Source organism: Periophthalmus magnuspinnatus, chromosome 8, assembly GCF_009829125.3.
Source record: "Periophthalmus magnuspinnatus isolate fPerMag1 chromosome 8, fPerMag1.2.pri, whole genome shotgun sequence".
Lineage (NCBI taxonomy): Eukaryota > Metazoa > Chordata > Actinopteri > Gobiiformes > Gobiidae > Periophthalmus > Periophthalmus magnuspinnatus.
In genome coordinates, this window is record NC_047133.1 from 18,777,988 (window position 1) to 18,797,680 (window position 19,693).

The 19,693-nt window shown below is 40.1% G+C and overlaps 2 protein-coding genes across 6 annotated transcripts in view; both read right to left on the reverse strand.

The window, feature by feature from the left end:
• Positions 1-14,473, reverse strand: part of svilc (supervillin c) — a 47,753-nt gene extending 33,280 nt beyond the window's left edge. For 3 of the 5 annotated variants that reach the window (XM_055223892.1, XM_055223893.1, XM_055223891.1), the window contains exons 1-4: positions 14,378-14,473; positions 6,199-6,637; positions 3,915-4,046; positions 489-647 (exon numbers count right to left, since the gene is read on the reverse strand). In XM_055223892.1, coding sequence (XP_055079867.1) covers positions 489-647; positions 3,915-4,046; positions 6,199-6,461 — 554 coding nt within the window. In that variant the 5' untranslated portion in view covers positions 6,462-6,637; positions 14,378-14,473. The remainder of the gene's footprint in view (positions 1-488; positions 648-3,914; positions 4,047-6,198; positions 6,638-14,377) is intronic. The other 2 variants (XM_055223894.1, XM_055223895.1) reach the window with 2 other exon arrangements.
• A 596-nt stretch (positions 14,474-15,069) lies between these two features.
• On the reverse strand, positions 15,070-19,649 carry cdk21 (cyclin-dependent kinase 21). The gene is made up of 8 exons (XM_033971227.2): positions 19,619-19,649; positions 18,524-18,778; positions 17,737-17,869; positions 17,233-17,400; positions 16,596-16,705; positions 16,463-16,513; positions 15,467-15,599; positions 15,070-15,377 (listed from the first exon to the last, which is right to left on the reverse strand). The coding sequence occupies exons 2-8, from the start codon at positions 18,751-18,753 to the stop codon at positions 15,300-15,302; spliced, it is 903 nt and encodes a 300-aa protein (XP_033827118.1). The 5' UTR covers positions 18,754-18,778; positions 19,619-19,649; the 3' UTR covers positions 15,070-15,299.
• Positions 19,650-19,693: the final 44 nt, after the last annotated feature.

The window sequence follows — 19,693 nt, forward strand, 5'->3', positions numbered from 1 at the left end:
CCAACTGAGCCACTGTCACCTCTATTTGTATAAAACATGCACCAGCAAATGTGCCGGTTGCAGGTTTTTTCCATTGTGTAAATGTAGTTTTTTCACCACAGTGTGTTTAAACAGGTATTTTGCAGCTGTGTTTGTTTAAGGGCTTCAGACAAATGATTCCTTCCTCATTTGAAGGATTTTGTGAGGACACAGCCTGGGATCCAAAATACATACTTCTCCAATACTACACTAAGATGTGAAAAGATGTAAACATGTCTAAAAACACACAGAGAGATCATACTGGACTTTCCCCATTCATAGGATATAACATTTTGATCTGAAATGCTTAATCGCTATGGTGATGGAGGACCATTGCCATAGCTTGCCATTATGATTAACTTCCAACTGAAAAAAGTTAACATTTCTTCTGGATTTCCATTTTGGCGCAGGCTCGTTACAACCCTCATCATGACACACTGCATTTCCAAACCCACAGCACTCGTCCATACCCACTGCTCTGCTCCCTCTCGTTGGCTGTGATTGGCTGCGTCCTGAACCGGTCGCTGTTTTTTCGGGAGGCGGCGGCCGACCCGGCGGGCAGGTACCGCCGGGTGCGCCTACGTGCCACTGCCAGGTCCAGAGAGGCAGCGGCGGCATCGGGGGAACTGCTAAATGATGAGAACAATGGAGGAAACACACTGTGAACGATATGACGGAGGACGTTGTAATACAGCGCCCCATATGCAGATGGCGCCACTGAGAAATGTGGGGAGAGGAGGTAAATATGACCACAGAACTACAGCGGACGGGTTTGGTCTCTGTGCACATGCAAGGCTGTCATTAGAAAGATCTATACGCTCTGGACACAGTAGCATGTTAGCTAGCTCACGGTGTATCAAAGCTAACAGTCACTTGTATAACATATATTTTTATATATGGAGTACTTCAGTTTGTTGTTGTTTTAATACAAATATTTTAAACACATCCAGAAGAATTGAGAAAAAGACTGAAATATCAACTGACAAACTAATAAGAAAATCCCCAAAACAATATTATTAGGTCAACTACATGAGCAAGAATCACATTTCAGAACATGTTTGTACAGATCTAAACTGCAGGCTTAGTGGCTTTTATCCAGAATAAGACCAGAGACTTTGTTTTTTTGGGAGGAAATGATGGCACTTCAGAAACTGTAAACTTTTCGATTTGCTAATTGTGTCCATTCAAATAGGCTCTGTGCACAGTAGCATGCTAGCTAGCTCAAGGTGTCTCAAAGCTAACAGTCACTTTTATTAAAATCAGAACACATAAAATAAACAACCTATTAAAATTCTAATTAATCAAAAATAAAGACTCCACAGTTATCTTCAGAAGAAGTAATTCAGAGGTAGAATACTTCAGTTTGTGGTGTTTAATATTATACCGCCAAAATTAGCATTAGCGTTAGCAATGAGACACAAACATGTCTTTTTCTAAACAAAAGTATTCATTTTATTTGTGTAGTTTTTAACATGCCAGTGACATCCACCTTGTCCACTGCCTGACCCTAACCCTGAAACCTCTGACCCTTGACCCCTAACCCACTTGCAGCTCCCTGTCCACTGCCTAACCCTAACACCCTAACCTCTGACACCTGACCTCTAGCCCACCCACAGCTCCCTGTCCACTGTCTGATCTTTAAATATTTATTCATTTTAGCGTGACCCTCCAAAAACCTCATAGAGATGCAACTGGACAGGAAGTAGTGACGCTAACAGTGAGGTTGGGGGCGCTGTTGTGCACAGAGTTTATTCCCAGATAAGACAATCTGCTGCATGCCGCTCCTTACTCTTCACCCCTATACCACAAGGCTTACTGACCTGGTCAAATAAAAAAAAAAAAATACAACTGTAACTACATCATGGTTTAAAAAAAGATCTCTACTTTAAACCTCATGTGTTTCATAACAGGTGATAAATTTAAACCCATCACTGTTCACTCTATGAAAAAAGTAGTTTAGCAATCACTATCTCTGCACTGTATAAATGTATTTAAAAGGGACTACGATGACAGACTGACTCATTATCTCACTTGTTTGTTAATCATCAATGCAGGAACTTTTAATACAAGATCACATGATTGTATAAAGAACTGAGATGGTACAAGGGCTTTTGGTTATTTCACTTCACAAAAATGGAATATATTTCAAGGACAAGCAAAACTGGATACTTTGGTGGCACAAACGCAATTTAATAATCTGGTGATAAACATTTATAATCACACCTGCTCCTGTTTTTAATATTTTGAATGGATTTATGTACTTTGTTTATATGTTTTTCTGTATTTTGAACAGGACAAGTAAATCTAAGATAATACATGTGTGCTGTAATGTAAGTATTGTTCCACATGCACTTGCTATTGTGAGTCAAGGGATTTCCTGTGTATAAAAACGCAAGTGCCTAAACCAGTTCATTTCAGTTTATTGTTGTGTAACATGCAAATTTCCTCTGTACAATATGATGTGATAATGCGTACATCCTCACAAAGGAGAGGGAAGAATCTTATTATTCCTACGCCTCACTATTATTCTCAATATTATTTCAAGTTCTATGAAAACTGGATGCTTTCTGAATCAGCCAAAAGAACATCTGCTTGTCTCTACAAACAATGGTTCCATAGTCCAGAGTTTAGGGCTCTGAAAGTGACCTACAAGACCTAAATTTCAATTTTTTCATTTATTTTTATTTATACAGGGACAGCCCATTGATAGTGCCCTGTTAAAGGTCCTACACTATGCAAAAACGACTCTTGTGAATTTAAAGTCAGGTTATAATGTTTCCTCCTCAAAAACATATCTGAAGTTGTGTTTTGTTTCATTCACACATGTTTGAGTAACACTTTATTATTAGTCTGTCTACATCTCCAAAGCTCAAAATGCTCTATTCCACCTTGTGATGTCATGAAGTGAGAGTTTTCAAGTTAACAGCAACTTTTTACCTTTTGTTGTCATGATGCCTGCAATTCCTGTCCTCCTGTGCTCTCCCCCCCTCCCCTACCTGTCTGCCCGGAGCTGGGCGGAGTTCCTGACTCCTCCCGCACGCACCTGGAGCGCATCAGCGCAATTACCTGCACTTGCTGCCAAGTATATGAGGGCTCAGCAGAAGACACTTGGGGGGAGACCGTCCGCGTGTCAATATTCCTGCTCTTGCTCGTTCCCGCTCCTGCCTCTGTGCCCCAGCTCCGGTACTGTCGACCCTCTGCTTGCCTCCTGCCCTGTCTTGGCCTCCGGCTTGCTTACCGTCTCCTGCTCTGGCTCCCGCTCTCTGGATCTCTCCTGCTCAGTCTTCCCTGGTCCTGTCCCTGGTCTCGTCGTGCTCCGGTCCTGGTAGTCTCCGCTCCCGCTCCGGTCCTGGTTTTCCTGCTCTTGTCCTGCCCTGCGCCCGTCTGGTCTGCCTCCCGCTACCTACGTCCCGTGTGTGATAAATGAACTATCTGAACTGTCTTTTGCACAAATTGTAAATAAACACTGTCAACTTGCCCCGAGTCTGCACTCCTTGGTCTGCACCTGCACTAACCGTTACGACATTTGTTCAGTAGAGATGGGCAATTCTAGGACTGAAATCATTCAAATAATTCTAGTGAAGGTGTGTGGAGTTTAAAAACAGTGGAGCACTTCCTGCTTTACCACATGATGACATCACAAGGTGAAATGTAGTGTTTTCAGTCTGAGAGAAGAACTAAATATGCAGGGTTTGCGTGTTAAACATGTGTGAATGAATCAAAACACAACTCTGGGTCTGTTTGCGATGAGGAAACAACATTATAACATAGATCAGAGAATAGAGTAATATGAGCCGTTTAAGATCTTGTATTAAAAGTTCCCTCTAGAGACGCCAATGATAAAGTAGGGCACGTTAAACAAAGCGACTGGCAGCACTCTGGGTACACGGGCGTACGTCTGCTCGGTCTGCGGTCCTGTCCCGCTCTGCTGCAGGAGGGCACTTCTCAGCTGGCCCACTGACACTCGAGTGTGGAGCTGTGGGCCGTCAGCTGGACCCTCCCCCTCCACACCGTCCTGGGACCCGAGCCTGGGGGGGCGTGAGGCAGGGGGCAGAGAGGAGAGGAACAGGGAGTCACACAGAGATGCAATGCCAAATATAGTTTCTCTGGAAATTTTTCTAATTAAAGCTATACTATGTAACTTTTCTGAGGGTGGGGATGTTATTGCTTTTCCTGCACATGTTTCGACAGGGAATTAAATGTATCTGTCTTGTATGTATAGATTTATGTTTTTCTTTTTGTATTAATCAAACATACTATAGCATAATTTGGTTTGTTGGAGCCATACTGTGGAACATCATCGACAAAGCAATGACATCTCCATAGAGCGAAGCAAACGCCGTATTCTCTTCCACCTCCAGTTGTTTTTATATTGGGTTTTGAATTTTGAATAATATAACTTCATTGAAAACTACTATTATGAACTGCACTGGTATCACAAAACTAATGGCAAATGTGTCTGTAACCCAGGGCAACAAGAGCTAAACTTTTAAAAAACACCACCATTAGTGAGGTTGTGATATTTGAAGCGGCTAACGTCTGCGCATTGGGGAAAGTTGCAAGTCTGTGCCAGTGAAGCGGGGACAGTTCAGCCTGGAATCTCCCGATAGTTTGAATAGAAACACAGAGCATAACATGACTATAAGAGAACAGCACCTGGCCCTGCTAAAGGCCACCACACACACATATACACACACATATACACACGCATATATACACACACCTGTTTAAACCACATACGACTAACACAGCTCTAACTACACAGACAAGAGCAGGGGGCAGGGGTGGGTTTTCATGACCTAATTCACCTAATAAATTGGGAAAAAGAAACTGGGACCAGATCTAAAAAAAACGCATAACGTTTACTATATATGATATGGACAGGGGAGTCGACGGGGGGACAAAGGAGTTTATCCCGGGCCCCAGAATTGGACTCTCTTCTTAATTTATATTAGAGGGGGGCCCATGTGAGGGTTCTTGCCTCAGGCCCCCAAATATCTGTCAACGGGCCTGGACATGAGAACAAAACAGTAAGTAAATAAAGAGTAGGCCCCTGATCTAAACAGAACTGGTGGATCATTTTTCTTGATAAAATCTGTTAGAACTTGTAATGATTCAGATATTTTTTAAATAAAGGAAGTGTAATCTAAGTTTGGTAATCTAGTTCAAATATCCAGTGTGGAGTATACACAGTACTTATGGATATCCTTCTCTAAATAATAACTGACAAATGAAGTAGCATGTAACATTACAAGAGCTCATTTTCAAAGCCAAATCTGTTTTAGTGAAATACAAATATTATTCCATCCCACTTTGTTCAAATCAGCTCAACAATTTATAAAAAAGTCTTTTGCCAGCTCACATTACGTCGGCGTCATATGGGCAGTAGTGGAAGAAGTATTGTGTTACTTAAGTAAAAGTAAAGATACCAGAGCAACAAAAATACTCAAGTAAAAGTGAGAGTATGATATGAAAAAATCTAAAAAGTACCTGTTTGAAAATGTAGAGAGTAAAAAGTAATAAAAGTAAGAAATTTTGAGGTTTTATAAAGCTTCAAATGCAGTGATTTTGATAAAGATTTGTGCTGAATTTTGTTCAATAGAAAAAATAATTATATCGATCATTTTTCCAGCTGTTTTTATTTGTATGTTTTGTTTTGGTCAAACTACGAACCTGTTAAAAATAAGCCCTCAGCCTTTCAGCAGGTCTCAAACTATAATAAAAAAATACTTTTACTTTTCAGTCCAGTTCAAAAATCAAGTGGAGCAGAAAGTACAGTACTTAAAAGTATCATCTTTACAACTGACTTAAGTATAGATTGTAGGCAGCTGAACTTTACTAAAATACAATACTTTACTACTTTTACTTCACTGTCTTACATCACTGCATATGGGTTCTAGCAAATGTTTTTTTTTTTGCTTTTCACAGACTGTTTAATTAAAAAAAAAAAAAAAAAAAGATATTATACAGATATTTGGGCAGTTAATACATGTTTTCTTTGGAGTTTACATTCACAACTAAGACCAATATGGTACCAGGAGTCAAAAAACGATTATGTGAAATTTTCAAAATGAATGAATGAATGTTTTTGCAAATAAATTCATCAAATGCATTATTCTGATCACATGTTGTTTATTTGCTTTTGTTTTGTGTTGACTTATTAACTTAAACACTACTGACCTTCTGTGGTGGTTGACCTCATCTGGCTGGAGCCCGTTGGACACCGCTCTCGTTCTTTCTGAGTCGACCACCCCCCTGTTCCCCTCCTGCCCCTCCTGCCCCTCTCTGCCCTCTCTGCCCTCTCTGCCCTCTCTGCCCCCTCTCCTGGTACACTTCACGGGCAGTTCCTCGGTCACCCCGTACCGCTCCGCCAGCTCTCTCCTCCTCTCGGCTTTATAGCGGGCGATGCGCTCTGCTCGTGGCTCCAAAACTGGGTTCTCCATGGCCTCTCTGCGCCTCTAGTGAGATTTAGGTGGGCTTATCCAACTTCCGAAACAGTTCCAGAGCATTTAGAGTGGGGGCGATGGGGAGAGTGCGATATCAGAAGGGGTTAAACCCACTTTAGATCCCATAGGAGCGACAAGAAGCTTTAGTTCATTGGTGGAGTTGGTGATTCTCCCTGTAAAAGAGGGAACAATGCATTAGGGGTTGTAAAATAAAAGTTGTCATAAGGTGAATACAGAAGTCAGGTCTTATGGGTTTAAGATACTCAGCTCATTATATCCATGTTTCATGTAAGCATAAAACAACAAGGAGCTCTGTGTTCTGCAGTTTCAACCTCCTCAGTGAAGTGCTTTAAAACTGCATAACGCGTGACTTCAACTTGTTTAATGCGCAGTTACTATGGCTACAAACTGAAATGTCTCACCCGTGAAGGTGAAAAGCCTGAACACTGTCATGCTGTAATATTTAATTATTTCCATAGACTGTATATATAAATGGACACAGCTAACCTGCTAGCCACCATGTTCCAAATAGGAAGTGATCTTGGATGCACTTTTGGCTCCATTGACTCTGGCTCCAATTCACTTTACATAGAAATCTATCACCCTTCTCTTTGTAACTGCTTCTGTCAGACCTGTCATTTTGGTCTTAAAATGTTAATATTAACTATATATGATCCTGTTTTTTTATTTTATTTTGCTATTGTGTCCGTAAATGAAGATATGAACATTAATAATAGACAAATCAGGCACCTTCTTTCCCCATGGTTGCTCCTGCTACCGTTAACCACAGATTTGAATGACAGGGTTGCTAAGTGCCAGAGCGGGAAGGGGCGTTACCTTCAACAATCTCATTCCAGATTGGCTCTTTGGTTGCTATGATACTCATTGTGAGAATGCCTAATATGGACCTTGGCTCCAAACTGGCCCCTATAACGGGTGGCAGTTATAGGGACCAGCTTCATTTGACTGGAGCTGAATGCCATGGTTGACGTCACACTCACTTAGTCCATTTCTTTACACAGTCATGTGTTCTACAGTTTTAACCTCATCCATGAAATGCATTAAAACTGCATAGCGCACGGCTCCTCATTGTTTAATGCGCTGTTACCATGACTACAAACTGAAATATCTCAGTATATATGTGTGTGTGTGTGTGTATGTATGTATATATATATATATATATATATATATATATATATATATATATATATATATATATATATTACTAGTTTATATTACTAGTGTTAGCTAGCTTGCTAGCTAACACTAGTAATCACTTTTATTAAAATCGGAATATGAAATAAAGAACTTATTAGAATTGAAATAAAATAAAATAAAGACTACCCAATTATTTTTATATGTAGAGTATGTGGTGATGTTTTAATAGCCTATTTATAAGGCCTCAAAAGTAGCATTAGCATTAGCACTGAGACAAAAACACAAGTGTGTGAATTATTCATTTATTTGTGTATTTATTAGTGTTTAAGATGTGTCTGCTGTGTCTTCCTGAGGGACACAGCATAACGTGAAATACCAGTAGCAGGATTTAGTTTAGATCATCAGGAACAATCCACATAATTAAAACACTGACCTATAAAAGAGGAAATAAGTTCAAGTCATGTTATATCGAGACTAAACAGTCAGAGCACCGACTGTGATCAGTGAGTTTACGTCTGTTGTTATTGTGAATCATATATTTTGGTGATAAAGTGTTTTCTCTTATAAGTAAATGTAAACTGCTGCTTGTGGCCTAATGTAAGTCGACCTGTGCTGTTGGCAGTGCCATGGAGGATGCTCCTTTTGCAGTGAAACCAAACACCACACAAGCCTAAAGACTCCATGGTCCCTCCCTGCAGCCTGTCCAAAAGGTATAAAAAGTAAGTACCAGTTTATTGCACTGTCAGGATATGTGCTGATGGTTCTCTTAGACCTGGCATCATTTATTCATGTGAGTTAACATCAGTTTTGCGCTGGTCTAACTCTGGGTTAGTCAAGGCCTGTCACAATAATCACTATATCAACTTATTGTTTAATGTATAAAACCAGAACCATATATTTTGGGTGAAGTACAGTATTTATCACGTGACACTTTCTTTGAAATAGTGGGAGATTTTAAGCCATTTTTTGTAATAAGGTCAGATTTGAGCTATACATATTGATACAGTATATTTAAAAATACTTTACTGGGATTCTCCTGCTTTATGTCATTGGCCTAAAGTAGTTTCAATATGATCGTTAATCATGATATGTCTCTGTAGCGATATATCGTGCTTCAAAATGTGCTATCATGACAGGTGTAGTTAGTGCATGTTTGTCTCAAGTTTTGTTAAAATGATAAAAAATGTGCATATAAAAAAATGAAAAAAAAAAACACTGATCAAAAAGAATCCTGCTTTATACAGCAGCTCTGCAAAAAGGTGAATGATGTGAATAAAAAGCAAAAGTAGATTCAGATTTAGCTATTTAAAAAAGACATACTAAAGTCTTGACTGACTAAAAGTAGCAATAAAGTTACCCATGAAAATTTTAAAGCACATGTCTAAACCACAGCTCTCTCTCTCTTTCTCTCTACCCTCTTCCTCTCTCTCTCCCCCCTCTCTTTCTCCCCTCATCCTGTCTTTCTGCCACTCCTCTCTCCCCGCTTATCTCCTCCCCTCCCTCTTTCTCTCTCCCCTCTTCCTCTGTCTCTCCCCCCTCTCTTTCTCTCCTCCTCCTGCCCCCCCTCTCTCTACCTTTCCCTCCTTCTTTCTCTCTCCCTGCCCCTCTCTCTCCCCCTCCCTCTTTCTCTCTCCACTCTTCCTCTCTCCCCCTCTCTTCCTCTTTCTCTCTCTCCTCTTCCTCTCCCCCTACCTCTCTCTCTTTCTCTCTCTCTCCCTCCCTCTCCTCTGCCTCTTTCTCTCCCTATTTCTCTCCCCTCCTCCCTCTCTCTCTCCCTCTCTGTGTACAAACAGTGTGCAGCGTGTCTGCATACGTGTTTCCTAAAACTGTAGAGCTCAGCATTCCCGACGCTTTCCCCCAAAAACAGGAAGCACAAAGGGCTCGGAACAAAGAGGGGCGAGCCGTGGACTTATCCCGGCTAAAAGGTTACACGCTGCTCTGTGGAAACGCCGTTGCTACGGGTTTCAGACGAGATGGGGGGGACAATGTGAGAGTTTGGAGCAGTTGATGATATAATACGGACAGTATAATATTAAATAGGACAAAACTGGACATTGGGTATTGAAAAAAACTGATACCGAACAGGATTTTGATACCGACCCACAGTATTTTGTGAGTTGGATAAATATAACATCAGCTAAACCTGTACAAAGAGGTTATTATAGTGACATGTGACTGTGTAACTGTGGTTCACATTGTTTATAGAACTACAATCCATTTCTGTTCAGCCACACACCATAAATAAAGATAAAGTCATCACTCAATCTGGCAACCGTGGTTAGCAGCAGGTGAGAAATTTAGATGTGATGCTTTTTGCTCAACACAAAAACAAATCACTGAAAAATTAAGTGAATGTAAAGGCTGCAGAGTCACATAAACAACTTCAAATCCAAGATTCTCAAGCAACAATGTAAAAATATAGTATAAAGATTGAAAACCAAGACTAACCCAAGATCTAGACCAGATTTAGGGCATAGTCATAGTTCAGCAGTGTGAGTGGCTAAGACACAGTCCTAGAGTTATTATTGGACTGTTTGGAGTTTGCATATTCTCTCTGTGTCTGTTCTTCCTGCATTGTAAATCTTTTGCTTTTTATTATTATATCACAGACCGTAGACTCATCATTTTGGTCTTAAAATGTTCGTATTAACCCGCTCTACGTGATCCTGGCATTTTTATTTCACTATTGTGTCTGTAAATCAAGATATCAACATTAATAACAGACAAACCAGGCACTGCTAGCCTCGATGAGCTTCATTTGACTGGAGCTGAACGTTGTGGGTGACGTCACACTCACTTAGTCCACTTCTTTATACAGTCTGTGGTAAATATACATCCTTCCCTCTCTCTCATACGCTCAGACATTATTAAACAAAGCTGTGGTCTCATCCAGCACCAGAGTAATATCTATATTATGCTTTTTACCGGTACTTAATATTGAACTGGAACTTTGGTTCATTGTAAACCGCATATTGATCTAAAACTGTTTAATAATAGAAATGGGGCAATTGATTTTTCCATTTAAAACTGCAGAACAACACAGGATTTCTCAAACATGCGTCAGTAAAAATAGAGTAAATTAATGATGAGGGAAAAAACATAATAATGGCCAACGGTAAACGGTCACTTTTTTGTACAGCACTTTTCCACCTACAGGCCACTCAAAGCACTTTACATCAAGGAACTACTCAGCTCACTCATACACACAGTCAGTGGACAAGGTGGGTTAAGTGTCTTGCCCAAGGACACAACAACAGCATTCATCTGTGAGAGCTGGAATTGCACCGCTAACCTGTGGGTCGGTGGATCTGACCGCTCAACCTGTGATGTTTATGTCGAGAGCGGGATTCAAACCAGCAACCTTTGAAGCAGTGGATAAACGCTCTACCAACTGAGCCACTGTTGCCAAGGGATGGGACAGTAAACAAAATTATTGTTTATCGTGATAAAAAGGGTTCATGGTACATTTTATACTTAATTTTATACTTAAAATAATTGTTTATATCTCCAGAATGTGCAGAATTGATGTTTTTCTCTAGATCACTGTTATTTTCATTATAACAAAGTACAACATTATAACAGCTGTTTAAATATAGAACCTGTTCGTAATATTAAAATTATAATGATTCGTATCCAAAACATTTTTAAACTCTCAGCAACTTGAATAATTATCCTGATATAACTGTTAATCGCAATTATTTTGGCCTTGGTAATTGTGACGCCAAATTTCAATATCGTCCCATGTCAACTGAGGCCCCAAAATAACATGGCTAAAAGCTCTTAAGTTTTTCAGTTTGCACCATAGACTGTCGATATAAATGGATATTCCAAACAGGAAGTGAACATTGGCACGCTTCAAGTTCCATCGTCTCTGGCTTCAATTCACTTTAGAATAGAAAACCGTGGCTCCTCTCTGTGTGATTGCTGCTGTCAGACTCATCATTTTGGGCTTAAAATGTTCGTAGTAACCCGCTCTACATGATCCTGCTATTTTTACGTTGCTACTGAGTCTGTAAATCAAAACATGAACATTAATAACAAACTAATCAGGCACCTTCCTTCCCCGAGATTAGCAACAGGTTTGACTGACAGCGTTGCTAAGCGCCCACTTCCTGTTAAACCAGCAGTGCAGGTGGGAAGGGGGCATTACCTTCAACATCTTCTCCCTGATTGGCTCTTTGGTTGCTATGATACTTGTGGTCGCAATTCCATATTGGTTGTTATATCTGCAAGCCTCGATAAGCTTCATTTGACTGGAGCTGAACGCTGTGGTTGACGTCACGCTCACTTTTTTATACGCTCTATGGGACAAACGCTCTACTAACTGAGTTACTGTCACCCAATAATAACATGGTTAAAAGCTCTTAAAAGTAATTAATTTCACACAAGTCCACAGTGTAGATTCTGTGCAGCCCGCGCACCACCATTTGAGAACCACTGCACTGGCTGATTGTCAATTGGAGCAGACAAAGGCACGCCGGCTCAACTAGGATCACTGCGGACGAATGCTTCAGCGCTGGTGGACTCCAGATAAAGAGACGGGCTTCAGTCAGATGCCCTGTCATCACTGCACTGTCACATGCAAATACAACATGACAACATGGAAAAGAGGAGCCAGAGATAATACCACAGTATTCAAATGTGTCTCTGATGGGGACATAACAACATCCTCAAACGTTATGATCACGTTATCAATTAATAAAGGACTGTTAAACCAGATGCCCTTCTTGGTGTAGACGTCATCATTTATAAAGAAAGAGTTTGGACTTGAGAATAAGGCTTACTTTGGAGATTCGCGTTAGCTCAAACTGTAAAAAAAACTGCCTTGTCCCTTAGTTTGTGCAGCCTGGTGAGATATTGTGAAGTAATAACGATCTTAAGTGTTTCTTTTAGTTTATAACATATATATAATAGTTCTAGCAGAAAAAGCTGGATCAGTGCCTTTCTAGTTTATTGTCAAAGTGGTTTTCTACATCCATGCATTTTTAATTAAGCATCACTGTTATGGGTGGGAACTTCTACTCAAATTCCCAACTTCAGGAGTGTTGTTTACAGTAGGCTAGTTATAATGGCACATCAGTATAATAATAATATTGATAAACTGTGTGACAAAGACATGAGGGACCTATGCTGTATCTCATTTAAGCACATCTTACATGTTTGAGTATAACAATTGTGCAGCAGAGTCAACTACAAATCATCACTTTATCATTTAACCTTGCGTACGAGAGCGTTGGAGTAAAACCAATTAACTCCCCAAGAATGCACCCGCTTCCAATTACAGTACACCTGTCCCAACTGAGGTAGTTGCCCCGAAGCCCCCCACAGAGCGAAAACATCCAAGGACAAACTCACCAAAGCCTATTATTCCCACTGCGTATCAAAGGGAACAGCATAGCCTAAAGTCATGGCTTCAGTCGTACAATTCTCCACACTGTTATCTCTACATTACAGACAGCTGCGAGGCCAGAGCAGCTTTGTGTTAAACATGATACGGTAATAATCAGCTGTTATCACCAAACAACACTCAAAATCAAATAATACTGTTTTTAATACACTCTAAACAAAAAGGAAACGTTATCAGCTCTATTGTGGGCTGATTAGGCTAGTTGTCAGTAGTCCGAACATAAAAAATAAACTCTGTACAACTCATTTTAAAGAAAGAAATTAGGCCTATAACATTGTAATCAGGCAATATGGCAACAATATTACGTAATTTGGCTTTAATCTACCAGCAAAAGCATGTGAAAAGCAGTGGATGAACGCAACAGAGTAAAAGTAGTAAAGTGCTGTACTTAATTTCAACTTTTAGGTATCTGTACATTACTTAAGTACATTTTACAGTGGGTACTTTTTACTTTTACTTCACTACATCTGAGAGCAGTGTCTGTACTTTCTGCTCCACTACATTTTTGAACAGGACTGAAAAGTAAAAGTATTTTTATCATTGTCTGAGACCTGCAGAAAAGGTTGAGGGTTTTGATTTTGGCGTGTTCATGGTCTGAGCAAAAACTACCAATTCAGTTGTTTCCATTGAACAAAATTCAGCACAAATCTACATCTGAAACTTTATTAGATCTAAAAATCCGTACAAAATACTTTTACTTTTTACTCTTTAAGCACAATTTTTTAAACTTAATACTTTTACTTAAGTAGATTTGCTCTTGTGATACTTTGACCTTGTGTTTTGTTTCATTCACACATGTTCGAGTAACACTTTATTATTAGTCTGTTTACACCTCCAAAGCTCAAAATGCTCTGTTCCACCTTGTGATGTCATGAAGTGGTAGTTATCTTTAGTTCAGTAGACATTGGAAATTCCACGACTGAAATCATCCAAATGATTCTAGTGTGTAGTATGGAGTTTAAAAACACAGTGGAGCACTTCCTGTATTTTCACATGACATCACAAGGTGGAACAGGGTGTTTTCAGTTTGAGAGAAGAACTCTCTGCCTAAATATGCAGGGTTTGTGTGTTAAACATGTGTGAATGAAACAAAACACAACTCCAGGTCTGTTTGTGACGAGGAAACAACATTAGAACAGAGATCAAAGAATAGATTGTAAGATAATTTAGCTGAAAGAACCACTAAAGCCATTGTCCTGCACCAAACGCATTGCAACTGAACCAAAGAACTGAACGGTAGCCGAAATGGGACACCTGTTACGCAGCGTCGCTTGATACAACTTTATAAACGACAAACCAATAAACAAAACTAACACATACTTAAACTATAATAAGTCAAACTACTCACTGTACGAGCTCCGAGTCCGAGTGGATGAGCGCGAGACTTCCCCACTGTCCCCTCCACGCACTGTCAGTCCAAATGTGGCACTGGAGATGGAGACACGAGCGCAGCTGTGGCGCGCGCTCCGCTTTAAGGGCCTGGGGTATTAATAGACGGACAAACGCTGCTGCAACTAACACACTCTGCTGCAAGAACTGGAGCTCTGACTGTGGGGGAAGAATAGTGTTTCAACCGGTTTATACTTATATAGTTTGATGTGTCATAACCAATGCGTTTGAGATTATAATCATCTTAATTACAAGGACTTCTTCCAATACATTTTGTCAGTTGCATTTATACACATATTGAAGTTATTTTAAAAAGTGCACGTGTAAGCCATCAAAGGTCACATGATTACAAGGATATTCTGAAAAACTCAATAACTACAGAGCCCTGGCTGTCCTATTTAAACATTGTAAACATTTTAAAATTTATATGCTGCCCTCGTGTGGTTAAACTGTGAAATTGCAGTTTTGCTCTTAATGTACAAACATTCATTGAATGGTTCTGATATTAACAGCATAACTTAAAAAGAGATTTTAGATATATTTATTTCAGACTCCGAACACTTGTAACTGATTTAGAAAATACTACACTGCATTTCAAAACAAACATAAATACAGGTGCATCATTTCAACACACCATAAATACAAAAATAAAGATAATTTTCCAGTAATCATTTGTGCAAGTGTAGAATACATGTAAACATTACAAGGAACACCAAAACCTCCTCCCTTAAAGGGCCGGTCCCATCAAATACAGAACTTCCTGTTTTAGCAGCAACATTGTTTAGGTCCCTGTGTGGTGATGCTCACAGGTGTAACTCAGAGTTCATGATGTGAACATTTTAGAGCTCACGATTCACAGCTTCTTTGGACAAATAAAATCTTCATTTCTTCATGAAAAAAGGATGAGCCAGAGCTTTGGCAGCAGAGATACGGCTGCTGGGTCTGAAGGCCAGACATTGCTGCGAGTGAAAACAAGGCATTACAAACGTACAGCTCTGTCCAATAATGATATTTCACCGTTTGGTTTGAGAGAATCAAAGACGCTCACAGAGAGGAGGTTGCTCTCATCTGGGCCCAGGTTGCTCAGTAGTTTAGTGCAGGAGCTCGCGAGGCCCTGATGTGACTGGTACAAGAGGGGGCTGTCTTTAGGCCAGTCCTCCTCACTGGGGAAACCAATCACCCTGACACAAATGCAAAAGGCTTTACAATTACAACTATGACTTCATCACACATCCTTCCATTATACTCTTAAGCAGCATCTGTGTATTCTGCCTTATGCTCGACAGTAAATGGTAAACGGTCACATTGTTATATAGCGCTTTTCCATCTTCAAGACACTCAAAGTGCTTTACATCAAGAAACCACTGAATCGCACACAGACTCATACACCAGTTACACAGACACTGGGGTGAGGTGGGTTAAGTGTCTTGCCCAAGGACACACTGACAGCATTCCTCTGTGCTGGAATCGCACCGCTAACCTGTGGGTCAGTGGATCTGACTGCTCAACCAATCGCTCATTCCTTAGGTCGAGAGCAGGAAATCTAACCCCTAATGTTCAGATCAGAAGACAAATGCTCTACTGACTGAGCTACTGTTAGAACAGATACTACTATTGCAAATCTTTAAATGAAGGAATCAGACACAATGAGAGGTATGCAGCACTTGTATTTTAAAATTCATGACCCAAGTACAAGTTAAACTTGTTCAAATTAAATAGTTTGTTTTAGTGGTGGATTATCAAATCAGAAAACAGAATTAGCCTCACATGACTCTCTCATTTGGGGTGCTAGGCTAAATCCTGAAATCCATTTGGTTTAAACTTAAAATGTCTCTCTGATCTGAACGGTCATGACCTAAACCCTGCAGCCAATTATCAATCAGTGCTAGTGCAGCGTCTGCAAGTAAGTGAATTCTGGAGGTTGTGAACTTTCACATGAGGCATGTCCATATACTGAGAATAAGAGCACATGTTACATACTGACAAACGACAAGCAGACAATTACATCATAATAATAAAGCAACTGTCTGCAAAAAGAACTTACTCAAATATTTTCTGGAGCTGCTGAACCTCTGTGTATCCCTGAAACAGTGGCCTGTAAATGAGACATTCAGAATATAGATATGCGGGGTTGTGTAAATCCATGCAGCAAGTTAAATCTTAACTGACAAAATGACCTCAGGAGGAAGAGCTCAGCGAAGATGCAGCCGGCGCTCCAAATATCAACAGAAGACATGTACACAGAGTTCAGTAGCACCTCTGGAGCTCGGTACCACAAAGTCACCACCTGAAAACAACCAGGAAATCACACTTCTCTCAATAGGTCATGCATTATTATGTTACAGTGTGGTAAATCTATTCTCTGCATTTGACCCATCGTTCAAACAATACTGCTGGGGCAACCCGTCAGGAGCAGTGAGTTACTACTGTACAGCGCTCAGGGACAAGTTGAGCTAGGCTTGGTCAGGACTACCTTAGCTGGAGGATTTGACCTGTTGCGCATGTTTTTGTTTGATGAGGGAAACCAGAGTGCCTGTTTTCTGATTGGACAATCCACCAGTAAAAAAGCAATATCTGAGAAACATGCAAACTCTGCAAAGAAAAGGTAATCTGAAACTGTCTTGCTGTGAGGTGTGAGCGCCAAGAACTCAGCCACCGTGTTGCTCATTTTAGGGTATGTTACAATTTCAGATACAAATGCTGTTAGAACTTCCTAGCTATATTTATAATGACTATATACATTATACATAAGTGGTATTTAAACAGAAAAAGCTTCAAATGTTTCCTTCACGCCTAAGCGCCTGTGTTACTTACTCCAGGTGTGAGAGCGATGTTAAAAGTGTAAAGTCGTGCCAGTCCGAAGTCTGCGATCTTCACGTCTCCATGGCTGCTGATCAAAATGTTCTCAGGCTTCAAGTCTCTGTGAAGGACCATGTTTGTGTGCAAAAAGTCCAAGCCCTGAAGCAGCTGCTGCATCACACTCTGCACCGAGAGACAAAGAGCAGCTGAAGCAGGGAGAAACAACTATAACGGATAAGACAATTTTGCAGAATAGATTTAACTGATGTGTGGTAAACATCATCACATTTTAACATCAAGATACAATTCATTGGTCATGTGTGAATGGGAAGGGTGAGGGGTGAAGTGTTAATGTAATTTTCGTGAATTTATACCACACATTTTGTCATATTCTGTTGTGTCTGTAATACAAAAACGTAACAATTATTTAAATAAAATCTAATTGGTCTATGTCTTCATTAATCCTTAAAGGGAATGGACACATGTATGATCGATTTTGTGTTTTTCCCATGTTCAGACCTTGATGCAGTCCAGGTTGAGACCAGTGGGGGGGGCTTTGGAGAGGTAGGAGGAGAGGTCCTGGTCAATGTACTCGAGAACCAAAGTGAGGTCCATACTGAGGCCCTCAGGAACTGCACAGGCATCCAGCAGTCTGCAGAGAGGAGGAAAGATACTCATCTGCAGCTATCCATAGGGGGCGCCGACAGCTACACGGCTTTTTGTTGTGATAACGTGTACGGTGACATCAACTTCCATTGGGCACTGCCGTTTTCTCATGTGGAAGTCAGTGGACTTGTTTCTTCTTGTTTTAGATGAATATTGTGATTTAAAATGTGCAAATTATACCATAATGATCCACAGGTGTCACAGATTATAACTACAGCAGACACAAGCACAATATGTCTTATTTAATATGAGCACAGTGACATTTTTGTACTTAACTTTCATATAAATAGTTTAAAACACAAAATAGGCGAGGTAAAAGACAAAATGGGACATAGAGGTACTCTACGTAACTTTTTTGGGTGCTTCAGGCATTGGAGGTGCTATTGTCTGAGCAAAACAGATCAATATTGCATGGACTCAATTAGAAGCGTTCTATTGCTTAAAAATCCCTCGCACCCTCATTTGTTCTGTGAGCTAGCTTGCCTCTCCACAGAAGTGATAAGTAAGTTTAATGCCATAATCAGGCAATGCAAAATCTCCATGGAGGCAACCAGGTGGGCCACCCTGCATTAGAAAAGTTACATAGTGCAGAAATGAGTGAGAAATAACTGACACTGTCTGAAATATGACCACAACTCACTTCACAACATTTGGATGGTTGAAGAACTTCATTTTGAGCAGCAGCGCCACCTCTCGGATCATGAAGGCAGGGATGCCAGTGTCTGTGGAGTCTGCGCGGATGTTGAGTTTCTTGACCGCGAGGAGGCGCTGTTGTCCGCCCACCTCTCGGGCCTTGTAAACTTTTCCATAAGAGCCTTCTCCGATCTCCGCAAGAAGCTCATAGCACAATGGCGCCGTGCCTAGGTCCATGCTGCTCCAAGGTTTAGGACTTAACCTGTGTTTGCAACAATTATTTAAAGTGCAAAATAATTACATAAATAGATTAAATATAAAAATATATAAAAATCCTATTAAAATGCATGCACACATTTTAATAGGAAATGTGTTTTTGGTAACTGATTGAGAGAGCTCTGGCTGCAGACCTCCACACAGAGGACCATCACGTGACCTACCTCGATCCACAGGTCCTTAAAGGTAAACAAAACAAAAAAACAAACAAAAAAACAACAACAAAAAAGTAAACAAACAGCTGCCATGCTAAAAACTAAAAACCGAAATGCTAAAAACCGCCATGTTACGTTACTAAAATTGACATTATTTTACACTAAAGGCCCAATCCCTTTTCCTAACCGTAACCGTTACAGATTTTGTACCTAATCTTAGAAAGGGCCTACGGCAACACGTGCACGGACATCTAATCTGTCTATGCGATTTCCACCATTGCAATTAAACGCTTATGATGACAATTATATGTTTAATTGTTTTTTGTTGTTTTAAGCGGCTAATTAACCTACGCAAGCAGAAAAGAGCAGAGACAACACGAAGGTAGTTAATTTCATACTAGAAATTAAATCTATCTATATACATCTATAAATTATTCGCTTTAAACTATTTGAAATTAGCTTTATCCCTTTAATAAGCTTTAATAAACAATTATCTATGGCGGATATAAAGTGTAATTAACTGATATAAAGTTCTGTAGCCAGGCTCTTATTAGCTAACACAATTATCAGCTGTTGCAATGCAAAACTTTACAAAACCGTTTCTTTTACATTTCTTGCAAAAATTAAACCTAACAAAATTAAACTTTCTGGATCTGCAATGTCAGGCTCACCTTCCGGAGTTGGCCGCAGCTCTGCTCCATACTCGTGGGAAAAATGAGCCACAGTGCAGGACATGTCCATCATTT

What these genes read in the sequence shown, in the direction of transcription:
- cdk21 (XM_033971227.2), bottom strand. Translation starts at nt 18,753, where the DNA reads ATGGACCTAGGCACGGCGCCATTGTGCTATGAGCTTCTTGCGGAGATC. An exon ending in AACCATCCAAATGTTGTGAA is followed by an intron (nt 17,870 to 18,523) that starts GTGAGTTGTGGT and finishes TCCTCTCTGCAG; the next exon opens with ACTGCTGGATGCCTGTGCAG. An exon ending in TCAACCTGGACTGCATCAAG is followed by an intron (nt 17,401 to 17,736) that starts GTCTGAACATGG and finishes CTCTCGGTGCAG; the next exon opens with AGTGTGATGCAGCAGCTGCT.